The following is an 18,694-nucleotide window of genomic DNA, read 5'->3' as shown; positions in this document are numbered from 1 at the left end:
ATTGCTCCTCAGGGCCGACCTCTGCAGCTGAGATATCCCTCCTGATTTTTCTTTTTTTGTTAATCCTTACCTGAGGATATTTTTTTCATTGACTTTTAGAGAAAGTGGAAGGGAGGGAGAGAGAGAGAAACATCAATGTGGAAGAGACACATTGATTTGTTGCCTCCCACACGTGCCCCAACCAGGGCTGGGGATTGAACCTGCAACCCATGTATGTGACTTTGACCGGGAATCAAACCCACAACCATTCGGTGCGCAGGCCGACACTAAGCACAGAGCCACACCAGCCAGGGCCCTCCTGACTTTTATCTGCCTCACATTGATGTGGGAGCAGCTTGTTCTGTGTTTCCGCTCCTCTCACCAGTGTCAATGTGGCTTTTACTTTAAACCTGTAGCTGTAGGACTTGTATTCAGCTAGATTTCAAGCAGTTCTGAATGATGGCTGTTCTGCAGTTTAGTTGTAATTTTGATATAGTTGTGGGAGAATCAAGTACTGCACACATTTACCTACCTGCTATTTTGACTAGAAGTTGGAAACCATTTTTAAAAAAGTATAGACTTACCCGGCCAGTGTTGCTCAGTGGTTGAGCGCTGACTTATGAACCAAGAGGTCATGGCTCAATTCTTGTCAGGGTGTATGCCTGGGTTTTGGGCTTGATCCCCAGTAGGTGGCAGGTAGGGGACAGCCGATTAATGACACTCATCATTGATGTTTCTCTCTCTCCCTCTCTCTAAAATCAGTAAAAACATCTTAAAAAAAAAAGTATAGACTCACTGGGCTAAATAAAATTAAACATTTTATACAGATGGCCCGGCCAGGCGTGGCTCAGTGGTTGAACATCAACCCAGGATCCAGGAGATAGAGGTTCCATTCCTGGTCAGGGCACATGCCCGGGTTGCGAGCTGGAGGCCTTGTCAGGGGTGCGCAGGAGGCAGCTGATCAATGACTCTGTCATCATTGATGTTTCTATCTCTCTCTCTCCCTCTCCTTTCCTCTCTCTGAAATCAATAAAGATATATTAAAAAAAAAAGATTTTATACAGATGTTATATGATAAAGTAAGTTAAAGGAGCAAAGCTATGTTATCAATTCAATAGATGCATAAACATTTGATAACATTAATAAAAAAATGATAGAATGTTTTCATAAACCAGATTTAAAAGGGACTTAATTTGATAAAGGCTACCACCTACAGCAAATAGCTTGATAATCATTACTGATCATGATAAGAATGCTTTATTTCTTTCTGACTTGAACAGTTTGAGAGGCACTGCACAAACAAGAAAAAAAGTTAATATTAGAGGGACAAAATATATACAGAAATTTTTTTATTTAAGTCCAAAATAACAAATGGACAACTATTAGAGGTCAGCAAGGTTTCCAGGTAAATGAACCTACATAAATAATTATCAGTAGCCTTCCTCCACATGAGCAGTTTTCAATAAAGCAATGAAAGGGAACCCTGAAGGTCTAATGAAAGGACAGAATGAATGGAAGGGAGATCTCATGGGCTGGTATGGGCTGAAGCCCTGCGTCCTGATCTCCAGCTCCTGAGCGCCTGGTAGGAGCCCAGAACCCCAACCCACTCTCTAGCCCCGCCTACCTCAGTCCCGCCCCTCGACCTGGCCCCCCTAAGCCCCGCCCTCTGAATAGTCAACTAAGTCCCGCCCACAGGAGTAGTCCACCAAGCTTCTCCCTATTAACCTGGCCCTGCTCCACCTCCGTCCAACCCCAGCTCCTGCGCTGCTCCAGCCCCAGGCCCAGCCTCGTCTCTCCCGGGAAGAAACCAGAAACTCTCCACTCTCCGCGGCCAGCGCCCCGCGCCCCGCCCTCCCGGCGCCTCCGCCTTCGAATCCCGTTTCCCAGCCCCCGAGGCTCCGCCCCTTTCGCTGAGCGCCGCGCGAAAACCGGAAGCAAACGTGTACTTTTGCGCGTGCGCGAGCCGTGGGCCTGGGCTCCCCGCACCCTCACTAGGGTCTGAGGTCGGTTTTCACCTGGGTCCTCAGCCTACCCGGCTCGGGCCCGGCCTGCTGCAGGCCCGGTGCTTCCGAGGCGGAGAACCTGGCCTTGGGGAGGCCAGCGATCGAAGGGGGCTGCCGCCGGGACCCCGCGCCCGAGGCCTCCCGTCGCCTCGGAGCCCCGGTGCGCTCCGCTCGGGGCTGTCGCTCGCCCCTAACTCACTGAGTCGGGAACTCCGGGCTGGGGCCGGCAGTCGGAGTGAGAGCGAAGTAGAGTTGGAGCATCACCCTCCTATTGAATTCGCCTCCAAAAGCGTGCTTTGCTCTCCTTCCAACAAGGAACCGCATCCGTGCCATTAGGGTCACGGGGACGAGAGCCTCACCTGGTCGCTACGCTGACCCGTGGATTTCGGCGGCGTGTTCGGTGAGCCCGGGCTGACATTTGCCTTAACTGCGCCCCCACCTCTTCCCTCCTGGTGCAAAAAATACTATTTAACCTTAATTTTAACCCTGCCTGTGGGCATCCCGTTTGTTACACTATATTCAGTATATGTGCTGCCGAAGCGAGCACAGCTACATTACATTCAGGTGCATAAAAGTGAACTGATTATGAAATATCTTTGTAACACTACTCGCCGAATGCAGCTATACATTTTAATCACTTGTCTGTAGATTTTTTTTTTTTTAGTTTCACACATAATGTGTGACCCCCTGCCAGCTTCAGCTTCCCGCGCCCCCCCCCATACCTTGAATTTCTTTTTTATTTTAGTGCACTTGCCAGGACCTCCATCCAGTTCAATGTAGAACAGCACATAATATGTATCCTTGCGTTGTTTCTGATCCCAGAGGGAATTATTCTACCCTTAACTAGGATGTTTACTGCAGGTGTTTGTAGGTTTTTTTTTTTCCTCCTAGTAAAGTGTTTCCTTCTAGTTCTGGTGGGTTAAATTGTTATCACCAATGAACATTAATACAGATCAGTTACTGTGTATGATCTTTTTCTGTTACTGTGGTGAATTATATTAATTGATGGTTCCATTTTCAACCACATTTTATTCTTAGGATGAAATGAACTTGATTTGTGATTAATATCTTCATTATTCATTTATCGACTCTGCTAATATATTATTTGCACTAATGTGTATGAAATCTTTTTTTTTTTTTTTCAGCTGTACTTTTCTGGTCTTGGAAATACTCTGGAAAACAGCTTTAATGGAATTTTGAATTTTTTACTTCTTTGGTGAGCCTGCTGGTAAAACAGTTTGTAATTTCTGTTTTCTGCGTGGGTATGTTTTAAATTGGTGATTTTTTTCCTTTAATAACTTGATATAAGCAAGTGCTGTATTTATTTTAGATCATTGCTGGAAAGTTGCACTTCTCTCTCTTGAAATTCATTCATTACTTGTACATTTTCATATCTGTTTCCTTATTTTTTTTTGTTATACCCCTGTAACATCTGTAATTATGACTCATTCATAACTCTTTTTGTCTGTGCCCTCTTGTTCCTAAAGAAAATTGCTATGGGTGTGTCGACTTCATTAGTTTTTGAAGGACACATTCTTAGCTTTTCTAATTTTGTTTATTATTTTTTTTAAGTATCATTATTAATTGTGCCTTGTTTTCACTTTTCTTTCTAACACTTTATGCTGTTCTTTCCCCAACCTTATAAGTCAGTGGTTAGCCCATTGATACTGATTTTTTTTTTCTCTGGGAATGGGTGACATTTATAAGTATATAAATATATATACCACAATAGCTATGGATTTCCAGTGTTATCAGAAACAGTTATTTTAATTTTCTGCTTCTGTCCTGCCACATGAGTAGTCCTGACTCACTAAAGATAAATATGTGTGCATCTCCTTACCCTATAATATGCTGCATTTTTATATAGCATATACCACTACTTGATACTTTGTTAATTTACTGCCCTCCCTCCAAAAATTATAAGTCCATGTGTTACCGGGGAGGCAAAGACACCTTGGTTCTTGTCTTCTTGAGGGAAAGGTTCAATCAAGAGACAGTGTAGAAAAGAGAGCAAGAATTTATTGACCGCAGCAAAAATATACTTAGGACAGTGAAACAAGGAAGGGCCTAGAAGAAGCAACAGGGGAGTCTAGGTTGGGTTGCTCCGGCTCACTGGGAAGTCAGAAAAAAGGAAAGAGGGGCCTTAGAGACAGATTCAGGGGGTTAGCCCTGGATGAACTGTCGCTGCCCATTGCTCCCCTGGTTGGAAGTCTCATGAGGTCCGTTAGAGGTCAGGGGACACGTGCCTGAGGGGGAAGGGAATGCCATGGGTGTGCTTCCTGGAAGGAGAGTGCATTAGGACATTGATTTTCAGGGGTTTTAAAGTCTGGGCATTTGGGGGATGTCTTAGGGATGGATCAATAGAATATTCATTAGCTTTATGCTGATGTACCAAAGTGAGATTTATTCTCTTAATTTGTCTGTCCTTTGGTGTGGTTGGCAAATGGCACTAATTGGATTTTTGTTATCTGTCTCCCTGAGTAGGGTGATTTAAGCTATTTACCCTTGGTTGGGAAGGAGAAGTACAAACCATTTATTTACTCTTTAGTGTCCTTGGTTTAGAGAAGATAGGATTTACTAGGTGACTGCAAACTGCTGTTTATCTCTCTCAGTTTCCCTATTCCGCTTGCCCTGGGATTTTCCAGCTTTTACTAGGCTAGAACACATGTGCTTCAGTATTTTTCTGTTTTGTTCAGTGCTGTATCTCCTGTAACTGCATGTAGTAGGATCTGGGGAAATATTGGGAAATAAGTATGAAATGAAGGAGCAGGCGGTAGGGGCCTTAAGGGATGCATCCTTGCTCAAGACATAGGTCTTAGTCAAGAGAAGGAGCTCAAAGGTAAAACATTTGAATAACTGCTTCATTTGTTTACTCTCTGTGGTGTGTCCATCAGGGTTCTAGATCAGACCCTGGCAATGTTAGGGAGCAAGGGCCTCACTAACAACTAAGTTGTAAGGTCTATGTTCAGAAATATATTCATTGGCCACTTAGACTTTGAAGATAAATAGACCTGCATACACACTCTGACAGCAGCTTTCTAATTGGGTGACATTGTGTGCATGATTATAAATTAGTTATAATAATATCTGATTTGCAGAGTTTCTATGAAATATAATTTCTTTGCAAAGATATGGGCATTTCTTTGTAAAGTCATTTTCACATCATGGTTGCTCAAGTGCAATATGTTATTAATATAGTAAAAACTACTCACAGTTTTTGACTACTTATAGTTTTTATTGGCTTTAAAATACATACTTGATCCATTGTAGCGAAAGAAACAGTTGTGTTTTCATTGAAATTTGTGCAACAGCACTGAGATATTACTATCAGAGATGACACACCTTGCTAACTTCACTTAAGTATTCTTTTTCTGCTGCTCTGTACAGGCAAAATTTAGCATGAGGACTGCAGTGTGGCAGTCTTCTCTGCTTCCCGTGTGTGGAATTTAGTCAGTAACAAGTTGATACTCTTTACAAAAACCAGGTTTCAGGGCCCCTGCAGTGATCAGGGGCTGAGCAGTCATGCCTGTTAGCTCGCCCAGGGGTGTAGAAGTAAGGAATATTGGGAATGGAGCACCCAGAAGTTTGGTATATGAGCCAGTGCTTTCTTGGATTTGAGACAGAGTATACTTCTTAATATATTCTTAAGGTTGAAGGCATTGCCTGATACTTTCTATGCTTTTCATTATCATGGGAAAATTGACAGCTAAGCTTTTAGACTTCAGTTAACTTACTTGCAAAATGGGACTCTTAACCTTTTTTTTTAAAAAAAAAAATGATCAGCAAGAACCAGAGCATAGTTTTCTAGCTCTGGATGAGGTGAGATTGCTCCGCTTTCTTACAAGATCAGTGTATGTTTGCTTGGGTGTCTTGGGCTTATGCGTGCGCGCGCGTGTGTGTATGTGTGTGTGTGTTTTCAGGGGAATGGTCGCTCATAATGTGCTGCACCCAAGCTCATGGGTATGCAGATTGTGGGGAGACCTAGATTATCATGTCATCTTCCTTGTTCCTCAGCTGTAACTTCTCAATACTCTGCCTTTCTTCATGAAGGGAACATGGACAAAGAAAGAAGAGCTGCTGAGTTACGGAAAAACATGACACAGGTAGGTAAGAGCTAACAATTCTCAAAAGAATGTTCTCATTTCACCAGTTCATAGATCTGATTGTTTAGAGCAGGGATCAACCTATTTCTGTGTTGGGCCACATGGTAAGTATGTTAGGCTTTGAAGGCCAGAGTTTCTTTTGGAACTCAACTCTGTCATTGTAGTGTGATAGCAGCCACAGACGTTGTATAAACATGTTTTATTGTGTTCCAATAAAACTTTACTTACACAAACAGGTGGGAGGCTGGATTTGGCCCTGGCCTAGAGTATAAGAAAATATGCCCAGCTGGGGGCCTGGGTTGAAAGTGTGCTTCTGCAGGCTTATGGGCCTCTTGGGTTTATGAAAAGCACCCTTTCTCTCTTTATTCATTAGAACCTTACCCAGATATGACCCAGTGTTTCACGTTGTGCTTATTGCTATAGTGGAAGAGAAGGAAGAAGGTGAAATTGTTTCTCACTTAACATTGTTGATAGTTACTGCAACTTTAAGCAAAACAATGGATACTGAAACCAGTTTCACCTTAGACTAATTGATATAAACAAGACTTAAATTCTCACAGCATCTCATCAACATTATAACAAAATGAAATCATTCGAGGACCTGCTGTATTTCATTTTTAGAGCATTTCTCTCAGTTTTGCATATATGCTCTGGACTGTTCTGGATCATTGTAAGACTGGAATTGTTTACTATCAAACTGTGGAGAGATAAATTGAGTGTTTTAGAAGTGTCATTCGGTCTGGGAGACAGGATTTGATCTGTCAGGAAGGATGTGGGGAGAAAGAGAAATGTATCTGATGCCTGAGTCCTAGGGTCAGTGTTCGGAGACCATAAAGCCTTTAGAACTTCCTACGACTGCATTCTTAGTTCCCCCGTGTTGTCAGCATCATCCATCCTCCTGAAAATGTTTGGGGAGTTGGTGCCTTTCTGAACAGAATATGTGGGATGTTTCAGGACTCAGTGGTCTTTGAGGATGTTGCTGTGGACTTTAGCCAGGAGGAGTGGGCTTTGCTGGATCTTGCTCAGAGGAGCCTCTACAGAGAGGTGATGCTGGAGAACTTCCGGAACCTGGCCTCACTGGGTAAGAATGGCAGCATTCCTTTATTGAGCTGGTTAGAACACAGATATGACAAATCAACCTTACTCCTTGTTCTAGGTTTTGGTCTGAGGAATTGGAATACATTGGTGAGTAAGACAGACACGGTCACTGACCCCAAGGAACATGTACTATAGCCTAGTGGCTTCACCATGAAAATAAACATCTGTGTGTTGAACTGACTTTTTATTGTGATTGAAAGTGTGGGCATAGACTTCAGGAGTCTCTTAGGGACACAGGGAGGTTTATAGTTTCGGACCTTTTGAGAATTTTGCTGACATCAGTGCCCTTTACTCAAAGACCACTGCTAACACACCTAAAGTTAAGCCAGTTGGGTTTATTACTCAGTGAAGTGAGGGAGAACACATGACACAGGGAGCTGTGGGGTGTCACAGTAAGAGGGTATTAGAAAGTAAATATAGGATGTGAACTTTGGTTGAGTGATTTGGGAATGGGTCTGTGGAAGCAGGCTGTATTAAGTTTCCTAGGCCGTTTGTACCAAAGTACTACAAGCTGGGTGACTGAAAACAAATGAAACTAATTCTTTCACATTTCCAGAGCTGGAAGTCCAAAATCAAGGTGTCAGCAGGGCCTTGCTCCTTCTGAATGCTCTGTGGAAAAAATCCTGCCTGCCTCTTCCTGGCTTCTGGTGGCGGCCAGCAGTCCTTGGTGTTCTCTACTTGCAGATGCATCGCTCTCATCTCTGCCTCCATCTTCACACAGACTTCTCTCTGTCTCTAAGTCTCTCCCTCTTTATAAGGACACTAGTCATTGGATTTAGGGCCCACCCTAATCCAGTATAACTTCAGTTTAACTTGATTACATCTCTTTTTATGTGTATGTAACCTTTTCACAATGGCTTTGTGTGTGTCCACTTAGTAACATGCATTTAAAGTTCTTTCATGTCTTTTCATGGCTTGATAGCTCATTTCTTCTTAGCACTGAATATAATATTCCATTGTCAGGATGTACCACAATCTATTTATTCATTCACCTACAGAAGGACATCTTTACTGCTTCCAAGTTTTGGCAGTTATGAATAAAGCTGATATAAATGTGTGTGCAAGTTTTGTGTGGAAATGTTTTTAATTCCTTTGGGTAAATTCCAAAGAGCAGGATTGTCTGATCATATGGGAAATTGGATGTTTAGTTTTCTAAAATACCTCTAGCCTGTCTTCCAAGGTGGCTGTACCATATTGCATTCCCACCAGCAATGAATAACAGTTCCTGTTGCTCCACATCTTAACCAGCATTTGGTGTTGTGAGTGTTCCAGATTTTGGCCATTCTCCTAGGTGTGTAGTGATATCTCATTGTTTTAATTTGCATTTTCTGATGACATGTGATGTGGAGCATCTTTTCATATGCTTATTTGCCATCTGTATATCTTTTTCAGTGAAGTGCCTTTTAAGATCTTGGGCCCATTTTTAAATTGTTTTATATTTTTTATTTTATTTTGAGTTTTAAGAGTTCTTTGTATATTTTGGATAACAGTTCTTTATCAGATATGCCTCTTGCAAATATTTTCTCCCAATCTGTGGCTTGTCTTTTCATTCTCTTGACAGCATCTTTTGCAGAGCAAAAATTGTAATTTTAATGAAGTCCAGCTTATCAGTTCTTCCTATTGTAGATCATGCCTTTGGCGTTGTACCTAGCAAGTCATTGCCAAACCCTAGATCATATAGATTTTTCTCTTATTGTCTTTTAAGAGTTTTATAGTTTTGCATTTTAAATTTAGGTCTATAATCAATTTTTGTGAAGAGTGTAAGGTCTGTGTCTAGATTAATTTTTTTGGATGTCAATGTCTAGTTCTAGGCTTTTTTGAAAAGACTATTGTTTTCTCCATTGTATTGCCTTTGCTCCTTTGTCAAAGATCAGTTGACTATTTATTGGGTCTATTTCTGGACTCTCTATTCTGTTTCATTGATCTATTTGGACATGGATTTTTCAGGGACACTATTATACCTTGTCTAAAATTGGTATTCTGTGAGATTGTTTATGTTCAGCAGGAGAACAAAATATCCTGGCTGTAAGTATCAGACCAACTTCTAATGATAATGAGGATTAGATATGAATGTCAGATCAGTTTTAGACATCAGAGGCTATGTTGCAACTCCTCCCCCTTAAAAAAATTTTTTTGACAAACATTTTGTTGCAATTAAATTCACAATTGCCCCATCTTTATAATATCAGAAGACCAAAGTTTTGGCCTTGTCTCATGGAAATGTTTATGGTTCCCCATTGTTTTCTTTCATGTGATCTGCATTTCTGCATTAATAGGGTATCCACTACGTACACCCTGTCAGATCTTCCAGTGGAAACAAGAGGAGGACCTGGAGATAACAGAGAGAGGGGCTATCCAGGGAGAGCACCAGGAAGGCAAGAATTCCCTGGGGGAAGTTGGTCTGGTTGGGGGATATTACATTTAGAAAAATCAGATAAAAGCAAAATGAAACTTTTGCCTGAGGCAGATTTTCCACAGATACCACTGATTACTGTTTTGACTTTTTATTAGTCCTCTCACACTTTCCTTGTTTTTGGGAAAGACTTTCCATGTTTTCTCTTTGTAAGTTAGTATTTGGTCTTGTACATTTTATCCAGTTCCTTTTCGTTTTGTTCTCCTAATAATACCCTATTCATGTTACCATCAATCTCAATCTTCATGGAATTGTTTCTTAGTCAGTTGCTCAACATTTTGACCCTTGGGCTTATTACCAGTCTAGCTGCACTGCCAAAACCCCTTAGCTCATAGGTGCCTTTACCTTTTGTTTCAGGTTTTGAGACTCAACTTAAAAGTAATGAATCAGTCACTTCACAAGATATTTATGGAGAAGAAACATCCAATGAAAAGAAAATAGTAAGATTCAAAAGGAATGATTCCTGGTCATCCATTTTATACAAAAACTGTGAATACCATTGTATTGATTATGAGAACGAAAACCACAAGAGACTTTTGAGGTGAGTGCCATTCTTATAAAAGAAAGCAGTGCCTCAGAAAAGAATCTTAAAATGTCACAAAATTAAAAAACATGTATGTAAAACTTGGTCAAAAATTGCGATCTCATAAATAATTTTCACAAGATATTTTTCCCCACAAACAAGACTGAGATCTTCAGGGTTTGGCAGTTTTAAGCAATTATGAGAAAAATCCCACAAGTCCAAAACTCAGTGATAAATATTGGCTGTTGTAGAATCCTTTGTGAGACCTTTCAGCTTATAACCTGACAGGACAACAAACATACATAGTTACTGAAAATGGTAAAAATGTATTTATTACTAACAGTGTGCTTTTTATTTTTGAAAGAAGTAATGTGGTGGAGAACGTCTATGAATGTAGTGAAGAAAATCAATGTGGACAAACCTTGAGCCAAATTTCAAATCTTATTATACCCAAGAGAACTACTGAGATAAAATCCTATGAATGCCATGAATGTAAAAAGGTCTTCACGGATCATTTATCCCTTAAGAGTCACATCAGCTCTCACACTGGAAGCAAACCCTACCAGTGTAAGGAATGTGGGAAAGCTTTCCATTTTCTCGCTTGTTTCAAGAAGCATATGAAAACTCCCAATGAAGAGAAACCCTATGAATGTAAGGAGTGTACCAAAGCCTTCAGTTGTTCTTCATTCTTTAGGGCACATATGAAGATTCACACTGGAAAGACAAACTGTGAATGTAAGGAATGTGGAAAAACCTTTAGCTGCTCTTCATCTCTCACGGAGCACAAAAGAATCCATAGTGGAGATAAGCCTTATGAATGTAAGGAATGTGGGAAGGCCTTTAGTTGCTCCTCCTCACTCTCCAAACACAAAAGAATCCACAGTGGAGATAAGCCATACGAATGTAAGGAATGTGGGAAGGCCTTTAGTTCTTCCTCTCATCTTATCATACATATAAGAATTCATACTGGAGAGAAGCCTTATGAATGTAAAGAGTGTGGGAAGGCCTTCAGTGAGTCTTCAAAACTCACAGTACACGTCAGAACACATACAGGAGAGAAACCCTATAAATGTAAGGAATGTGGGAAGGCCTACAATTGTCCCTCCTCCTTAAGTATCCATATGAGAAAACACACTGGAGAGAAACCCTATGAATGTCTGGAATGTGGGAAAGCCTTCTATCTTCTCACTTCCCTTAATACACATGTGAAAAATCAAAGTAGAGAGAAACCCTATGAATGTAAGGAATGTGGAAAAGCCTTTAGCTGTCCCTCATCCTTTAGAGCACACGTGAGAGATCACACTGGGAAGATACAATATGAATGTAAGGAGTGCGGGAAGGCCTTTAGTCGGTCTTCGTCCCTCACTGAACACTTGAGAACTCACAGTGGAGAGAAGCCTTATGAATGTAAAGAATGTGGGAAAGCCTTCATTAGTTCCTCCCACCTTACAGTACATGTAAGAACTCACACGGGAGAGAAACCTTATGAATGTAAGAAATGTGGGAAAGCCTTTATTTATCCTTCAGCTCTTAGGATTCACATGAGAACGCACACTGGGGAGAAACCATATGAATGTAAGGAATGTGGGAAAGCCTTTCGTCATTCTTCATACCTAACTGTGCATGCCAGAATGCACACTGGAGAGAAACCGTTTGAGTGTCTGGAATGTGGGAAAGCCTTCAGTTGTCCCTCATCCTTTCGAAGACATGTAAGGAGCCACACTGGAGAGAAACCGTATGAATGTAAGGAATGCGGGAAAGCCTTTGTTTGTCCTGCCTACTTTCGAAGACATGTGAAAACTCACACTAGAGAAAACATATAAATGTAAGCAGTATGGAAATTTTCTGCAAGGCTTTTCAAATCAAAGGCAACATGTGAGATCCCACACTGTGGAGACATCCTATGACTATAAGAAAGTAGGAAATTTTCCCTCATCTTTATGAAGACATGAGAATTCACAACTGAGATAAGCCCTTTGTATGTAAACCATGTGGTAATGCCTTCATGAATATCACATTTTATTGGTCAAAATTCAGAAGAAATAATTGTATAAGAAAATTTATACTAGAAGCAAAGATCAGTGCCTCACCCTTAAAGTGGAATATTGGCTCATTGATTTCTGGTTTTTCTTCTTAAATTTAAAAATCTTTATTGTTGAAAGTATTACAGATGTCCCCCCCCTTCCCCTGCATTGACCCCTTCTACCCCCCAGATCTCCACCACACTTTTGTCTGTGTCCATGGGTTATGCATATATGTTCTTTGGTTAATCTCTTCCTACCCGCCCACGCGGGCCTTCCCTCTGAGATTCATCAGTCTGTTCCATGCTTCTATGACTCTGGATCTATTTTGCTCCTCAGTTTATCTTGTTCATTGAATTCCACATATGAATGTGATCATGTGATATTTATCTTTCTCTGACTGGCTTATTTTGCTTAGCATAATACTTTCCAGGTCCCTCCATGCTGTCTCAAAGGGTAAGCTATCCTTTTTTACAGCTGTGTGGTATTCCATGGTATAAATATACCACAGCTTTTTTATCCACTCATCTACTGATGAGTGCTTGGGCTGTTCCAGACCTTAGTTACTGTAAAGTGTGCTGCTATGAACATAGGAGTGCATACAGGGTGGGGTAAAAGTAGGTTTACAGTTGTGAGTATGCAAAACAGTTTAATCTTGTATTATTACTTATTATTGTATTATTTTCCATATGAAAAACTGTAAACCTACTTTTGCCCCACCCTATATATTCTTTGTAACTGGTGTTTCAGGTTTTTTAGGATATATTCCTAGAAGTAGCATCACTGGGGCAAATGGCATTTTAAAGTTTTTTAAAAGTTAATTCCATTTATAATTTTTTGAGGAAACTGTTTTCCACAGTGGCTGCTCCAGTCTGCATTACCACCAGCAGTGCACTAGGGTTCCCTTTTCTCTACACTCTCTCCAGCACTTGTTTGCTAATTTGTTGATGGTGCCATTTTGGCAGGTGTGAATAAGAGTGGTGATACCTTGTTGTAGTTTTAATTTGCATCTCTCTGAGGATTAGTGATGTTGAGCATTTTTTCATATGTCTAGAGTTGACTATAGAGAAGTGGGTTGATTTCTGGGCTCTCAGTTTTGTTCCATTGATCTGTATGCCTGTACTTATACCAGTACCAGGTTGTTTTGATGACAATGGCCTTGTAGTATAGTTTGATATCTGGTGTTGTAGTCCCTCCAACTTTGTTTTTTTCTCAAGATTGCTGAGGCTATTTGGGGCCTTTTTGGGTTCCATGTAAGTTTTGGAATATTTGTTTTAGGTCTGTGAAATCTGACATTGGTATTTTCATAGGGATTGCATTGAACCTATAGATTGTTTTGAGTAGTATGGGCATTTTAATGATGTTAAGCCTTCCAACCCATGAGCATGGTATATATCTTCCTCAATTTCTTCAGTCTCCTATAGTTTTCTGAGTATAGGTACTTTTATCTTCTTGGTTGTTTATTCCTGGGTACCTTATTTGTTGCAATAATAAATGGGATTGTTTTCTTAGTTTCTCATTCTGATAGTTCATTATTGGTGTATAAAATGCCATTAAACCCTGGCTGGATGGCTCAGTTGGACCATCCTCCCATACACCAAAAGGTGTGTGTTCAGTTTTTGCTCAGGGCATATGCTTACGTTGTGGGTTTGATTCCCCTTTGGGGCGTGTAGGCAACTGATTGATGTTTCTTTCTCACATTGATATTTCTCTCTCTCCCCTTCCTCTCTCTCAAATCAGTAAAACATATACTCGGGTGAAGATTAAAATAAAAATGCCACTCATTTCTGAATATTCATTTTCTAGTAGTGTTTTGGTGGAGTCTAGGGTTTTCTATGTACAATATCATGTCATTTGTGAATAACAACAGTTTTACTTTCCAACTTGGATGCCTTTTACTTCTTGTCTTATTGCTGTGGCTAGGACTTCCAGTACTGTGTTGAATAAGAGTGGTGAAAGCAGATGTCTTGTTCCTGATCTTAAGGGTAATGCTTATAGTTTTTGCCCATTGAATATGATGTTGGCTTAGGCTTTTCATGTATGACCTTTATTATGTTGAGGTATGGTTCCTCTATTCCAGAGATTGGGAATGTCTGGCCCTGGGCTGTATACAGCCTACAAAACCATTTGGTCTGGCGCTGCCAAGACAATCGCAGGCAGGACTCGAAATTCAATAAATCCAGCATATTTTTCATAGCTAATTTTTAAGTTGGTAATTTCATATGGGGCCTGTGAATGATGTTATAAGTATCCAAATGGCCCTTGGCAGAAAAAAGGTTCCCTACCCCTGTTCTGTTCCCACTTTGCTGAGGGTTTTTATCATAAATGGGTGATGTATTTTTGTTTTAATTTGCATTTACCTGACATGTAATGATGTTGAATACTTTATTATGTGCCTGTTGACCCTTTGGATATCTTTAATGAGGGCACCTGTTGAAGCATTTTACCCATTTTTTTTTTTAATTTGAAGGGTTTCCTTCTGGTTACTTGTCCTTTATTGTACGTATGTGTATCTCTATAGTTACATATATATGCCATGTATTATATATTATATATATGTTATAATATGTATATTATATATACATATATTTCAGAAAACTTTTCTTAGTCTCTGGCTTGTCTTTTCACTGTTTTTATATTTGTTAGCTATATAGGGAATCTATTGGTTTGATTATTGGAAAGTCCTTGGGTATAACTGGTTTTAGGCATGACTGGATCCTGGGGCTAAAAATTATTATCTGAATGAATTCTGTTTTAGCATCTTGCTGTGTATCTTCCTGCATTAGCTATTCTTGGCAGGCTATCTCTCTTTATAGTGGGCCCCAGAAGATTCAAGCTGCTTTCTTTCCAGGTTGAATTCTCAGGGAGAATAGAGTGATGGTCATTTGGGACAATTTCAATATGATTATTGCAATTGAAACTTATTGGCTCACTTGCCCACTCTTATCCAGTGGAATGTAAAAATCTGATTTGTTTAAGACTGGCTCCCATGCTCATCCAGAAGCCAGAGTAGAATCTATATTTGCCTTCTCAATTCACCATTTGTTTCTATATTAATTTAGAATCTCCTTATCAATTTTACAAATAAAACTGGGACTATGTTTGGAATTCCATTGGTTTTATAGACTAACCTGAATGAAATAGGTATCTTTACAATATTAAGTCTTCCAATTGATAAATGTAATGTAATTGTCCATTTACCTGGGTCATCTTTAATTTTAACAGGGTGTGAAGTTTTAATTGAAGAGATATTGAATACTTTTATTTATTTCTAGGAATGTAGTATATTTTACTTTGTAAATATTTTTATTTATTTTCTTTTTTGATTTTCCAGGCTAGCACATAGAATTGCAGTTTCTTTTTGTACATTGATCTTTTATTCAGTGACATTTGTAAATTTAATTATTTATTCAAATATTTATGGCTTATTTTAGATTTTCTTTGTATACAATCCTGTCAATACCAATAAAAAATTCTGAATTTTATCCTTTATTTTTCTTGCCTCATTGGTTTACAGTGATGAATAGATATGATGAAAATGAACACTTTGTCTTGTTTCAGATTTAGGGGAAAGTATTCCATATTTCACAATTAAGTATAATAACAGCTCTAAAGTTTTCATAGTTAATGGTATCTTTTAGGCAAGCACTAGGTATCTTTTCAACCATCCACATCATATGGGTTCCCTATGTTATGTAGGGAGTGTTAAAAGGAAGGTGAACATCCAGTCAGTAAAGTATGAGAGAGCAAGATCACTCTATCTTTGAGTGAAAACATATGGCACATTGTTATTATATAAATATTGATAGTTTGGTTTGACCAAAATAGCTAATGTTTATTGAGTGATTAGTTTATGTCAGACACTATTTGGAGCACTTCATAGCTATAATCCATTACTCTTCACATCTTTGAGATAGATGCTGTCATTATCTACGTTTTTACAGGTGAGGAAAAAGAGGGAGAGAAACAGCTTGCCCAAGGTCACACAGCTTGTAAGTAGCTAAATCTGCCTGGCTTCAGAATTCACACTTTTGCCCACTACATATTAGTTTTCAAGAGTAATCTGTGGTAATAGTATCTATTGCACAGTAGTAAATGCTGACATTCTTTAGCTTCAATATATAACTCGAAGTACAACTTCTGAATAGTAATTTGTAATACTTAACATTTAAAAAAATTTACCATGTGCCACATACTCATGAATCCTCTTTTTGTTATGTACTTTTCTTTATTCAAAAACTTAAACTTTAGCCCTGGCTGGTGTGGCTCAGTTGGTTGGCGTGCCATTCCACACACCAAAAGTTTGTGGGTTTGATTCCCCATCATGGTACATACCTGGGTTGTGGGTTTGGTTCCCAATTGAGGTGCATGTGAGAGGCAACCAGTTGCTGTTTCTCACATCGATGTTTCTCTCTCCAAAATCAATAAACATATCCTTGGGTAAGGATTAAAACAGATTAATTGCAAAATTTAATTTTATGAATTGATTCCTTCTGATTTCCAGATGAACATCTTCCTTCAGTAACCCTCTCATTTTCTTCTATCTTGTTTTCCCTTGTTTTGATTTTTTATTCTGGCAAAAAATAAAACATAAAGTTCACCCTCCCCAAAATGTCCAAGTGTACAGTAAAATGTCAATCATTTGCACATTTTGTGCAACAAACTCGCAGACTTCCTTGTCCCTATCCTTCATGACTGAAATTATACCCCCCCAACAACAACTCCCTATCACCCCTTCCTCTCAGCCTCTGGTAACCATCATTCTACTTTCTGTTTCTATGAGTTTAATTACTTTAGATACCTCATGTAAATGGAATCATGCAGTATTTGTCTTCTTATGACTTATTTCACTTAGCATAATGTTCTCAAGGTTCATCCATATTGCAGTATATGACAGTATTTCCTGTTTTAAGGCTCAGTAATATTCCATTCATGTATACACCATTTTCTTTATTCATCTGTGAATGGGTACTTAGGTTGCTTCCACCTTTTGGCTGTTTGGAACAATGCTGCAATAAACATGGGTGTGCAAATATCACTTTTCTTCTGTGAGCCTCAGATTCCTAACACAAAATTGGGATTATTTGCATTTACCTCTCAAATAGGGCTGCCAGATTCAGCAGGAAAGAAACCAAAACAAAACGTGCCCAAATTGGAATTTCAGACAAACAATGCATTTGGGACATACTTGTACCAAACAATTCTTGGTTGTTATCTGAAATTCAATTTTAAATGGGCATCCTGTATTTCATCTGGCAACTCTCCTTCCAAGGTCATTATGAATGGCAAGTTTACATCAAATGTATCCATTTTTATAACTTCTATATGTTTCCATTTAAAATAAGAATCCCAGGAATTCAAAATTAATTTGATATTGCTATCTTTATGATCCTGGACAAGTTCAAGCTGTGATCCTGAGTACTTCACCTAATTTCTAACTATCATTACAAACTATGATCTTTGGGCCAAATCTAAGCTGCTACCTTGTTTTCATAGATAAAATTTTATTGGAGCACAGCCTTGCTCATTCATGTATATGTTTTTGATGGCTACTTTTATGCCATGATGACAGAATTGAGTAGTTATAACAAAGACCATATGGCATACAAAGCCTAAAATATTTACTACCTGTTTTTTCACAGTAAAATTTGCTGACCCTTTCTTGATGTTACTGGGATAATTGTTCATTTTATGGGGTTACTACGAGGAGAAATCCTAATGTGTGTAAAGTGCTTAGGACAGTGTTTGACACAGTAAGTATTAATAAGTGAAAGTTGTTATTGTATTAAAGAAGCCAAAGGAAAAAATATACAATATTTCTAGAGATGTTAAAATGGCATTTGGTAAATTATAACCTATTCCAGATTAGATATATTAACAGAACAGGTATATAATGAACAAAATATGTACATTAACCTAGAAGTAGTATGAGGTTAATTCAGGAACCTTGGGATCATGTTCATCATAGTGAACAAAGATACAAGTTCATTCTATCACTATTATGTTTCTAGAAGAGGTAACCTATGCATTAGGACAGAAACAAAAAAGGAAAAAGATCACCATAATGAATTATTTCAGATAGTATGATTCTACTCAAGAAAAACAACTAGCCCAGCCGGGCGTGGCTCAATGGTTGAGCATCGACCTAGGATCCAGGCGATCAGGGTTCGATTCCCGGTCAGGGCACATGCCCAGGTTGTGGGCCCGATCCCTAGTTGGGGGCTTGCAGGAGGCTGCCGATCAATGACTCTCTCATCATTGATGTTTCTATCTCTCTCTCTCCTTCTCCTTTCCTCTCTCTGAAATCAATAAAGATATTAAAAAAAAACCAAAAAACAAAACAACTAGAAACACTTAGAATAAAGAAGAGTGCTAGAAAACAAAACAATAATTTAAAAACATGAGGAAAGGTTAAGGGAACTTTGGGAAAACATGAATGTAACAACATCTGCATCGTAGGGGTGCCAGAGGGAGACAAAAGTGAGCAAGGGATAGATAGAGAACCCAAGTGAAGAAATAATGACAGAAAACTAACCTGGTGAAGGAAAAAGTCA

The 18,694-nt window shown here is 39.2% G+C and overlaps 1 protein-coding gene across 2 annotated transcripts; it reads left to right on the top strand.

Annotated features, from left to right (window-relative positions):
- Positions 1-4,319: 4,319 nt before the first annotated feature.
- ZNF699 (zinc finger protein 699) lies at positions 4,320-12,032 on the top strand. 2 transcript variants are annotated; one of them, XM_016207965.2, is made up of 5 exons: positions 4,320-6,085; positions 7,040-7,166; positions 9,460-9,558; positions 9,954-10,137; positions 10,484-12,032. In XM_016207965.2, exons 1-5 carry the CDS (start codon positions 5,939-5,941, stop codon positions 11,940-11,942), a joined length of 2,016 nt encoding a protein of 671 aa, XP_016063451.2. In that variant the 5' UTR covers positions 4,320-5,938; the 3' UTR covers positions 11,943-12,032. The 2 variants fall into 2 exon arrangements, with proteins under 2 accessions (XP_016063451.2, XP_087672825.1); XM_087816699.1 differs by lacking the exon at positions 9,460-9,558.
- Positions 12,033-18,694: the final 6,662 nt, after the last annotated feature.

The sequence above is a fragment of the Miniopterus natalensis genome, chromosome 4 (genome assembly GCF_054644295.1).
Source record: "Miniopterus natalensis isolate mMinNat1 chromosome 4, mMinNat1.hap1, whole genome shotgun sequence".
NCBI classification, from domain to species: domain Eukaryota; kingdom Metazoa; phylum Chordata; class Mammalia; order Chiroptera; family Miniopteridae; genus Miniopterus; species Miniopterus natalensis.
This window is presented reverse-complemented; position numbering and strand designations above follow the sequence as displayed.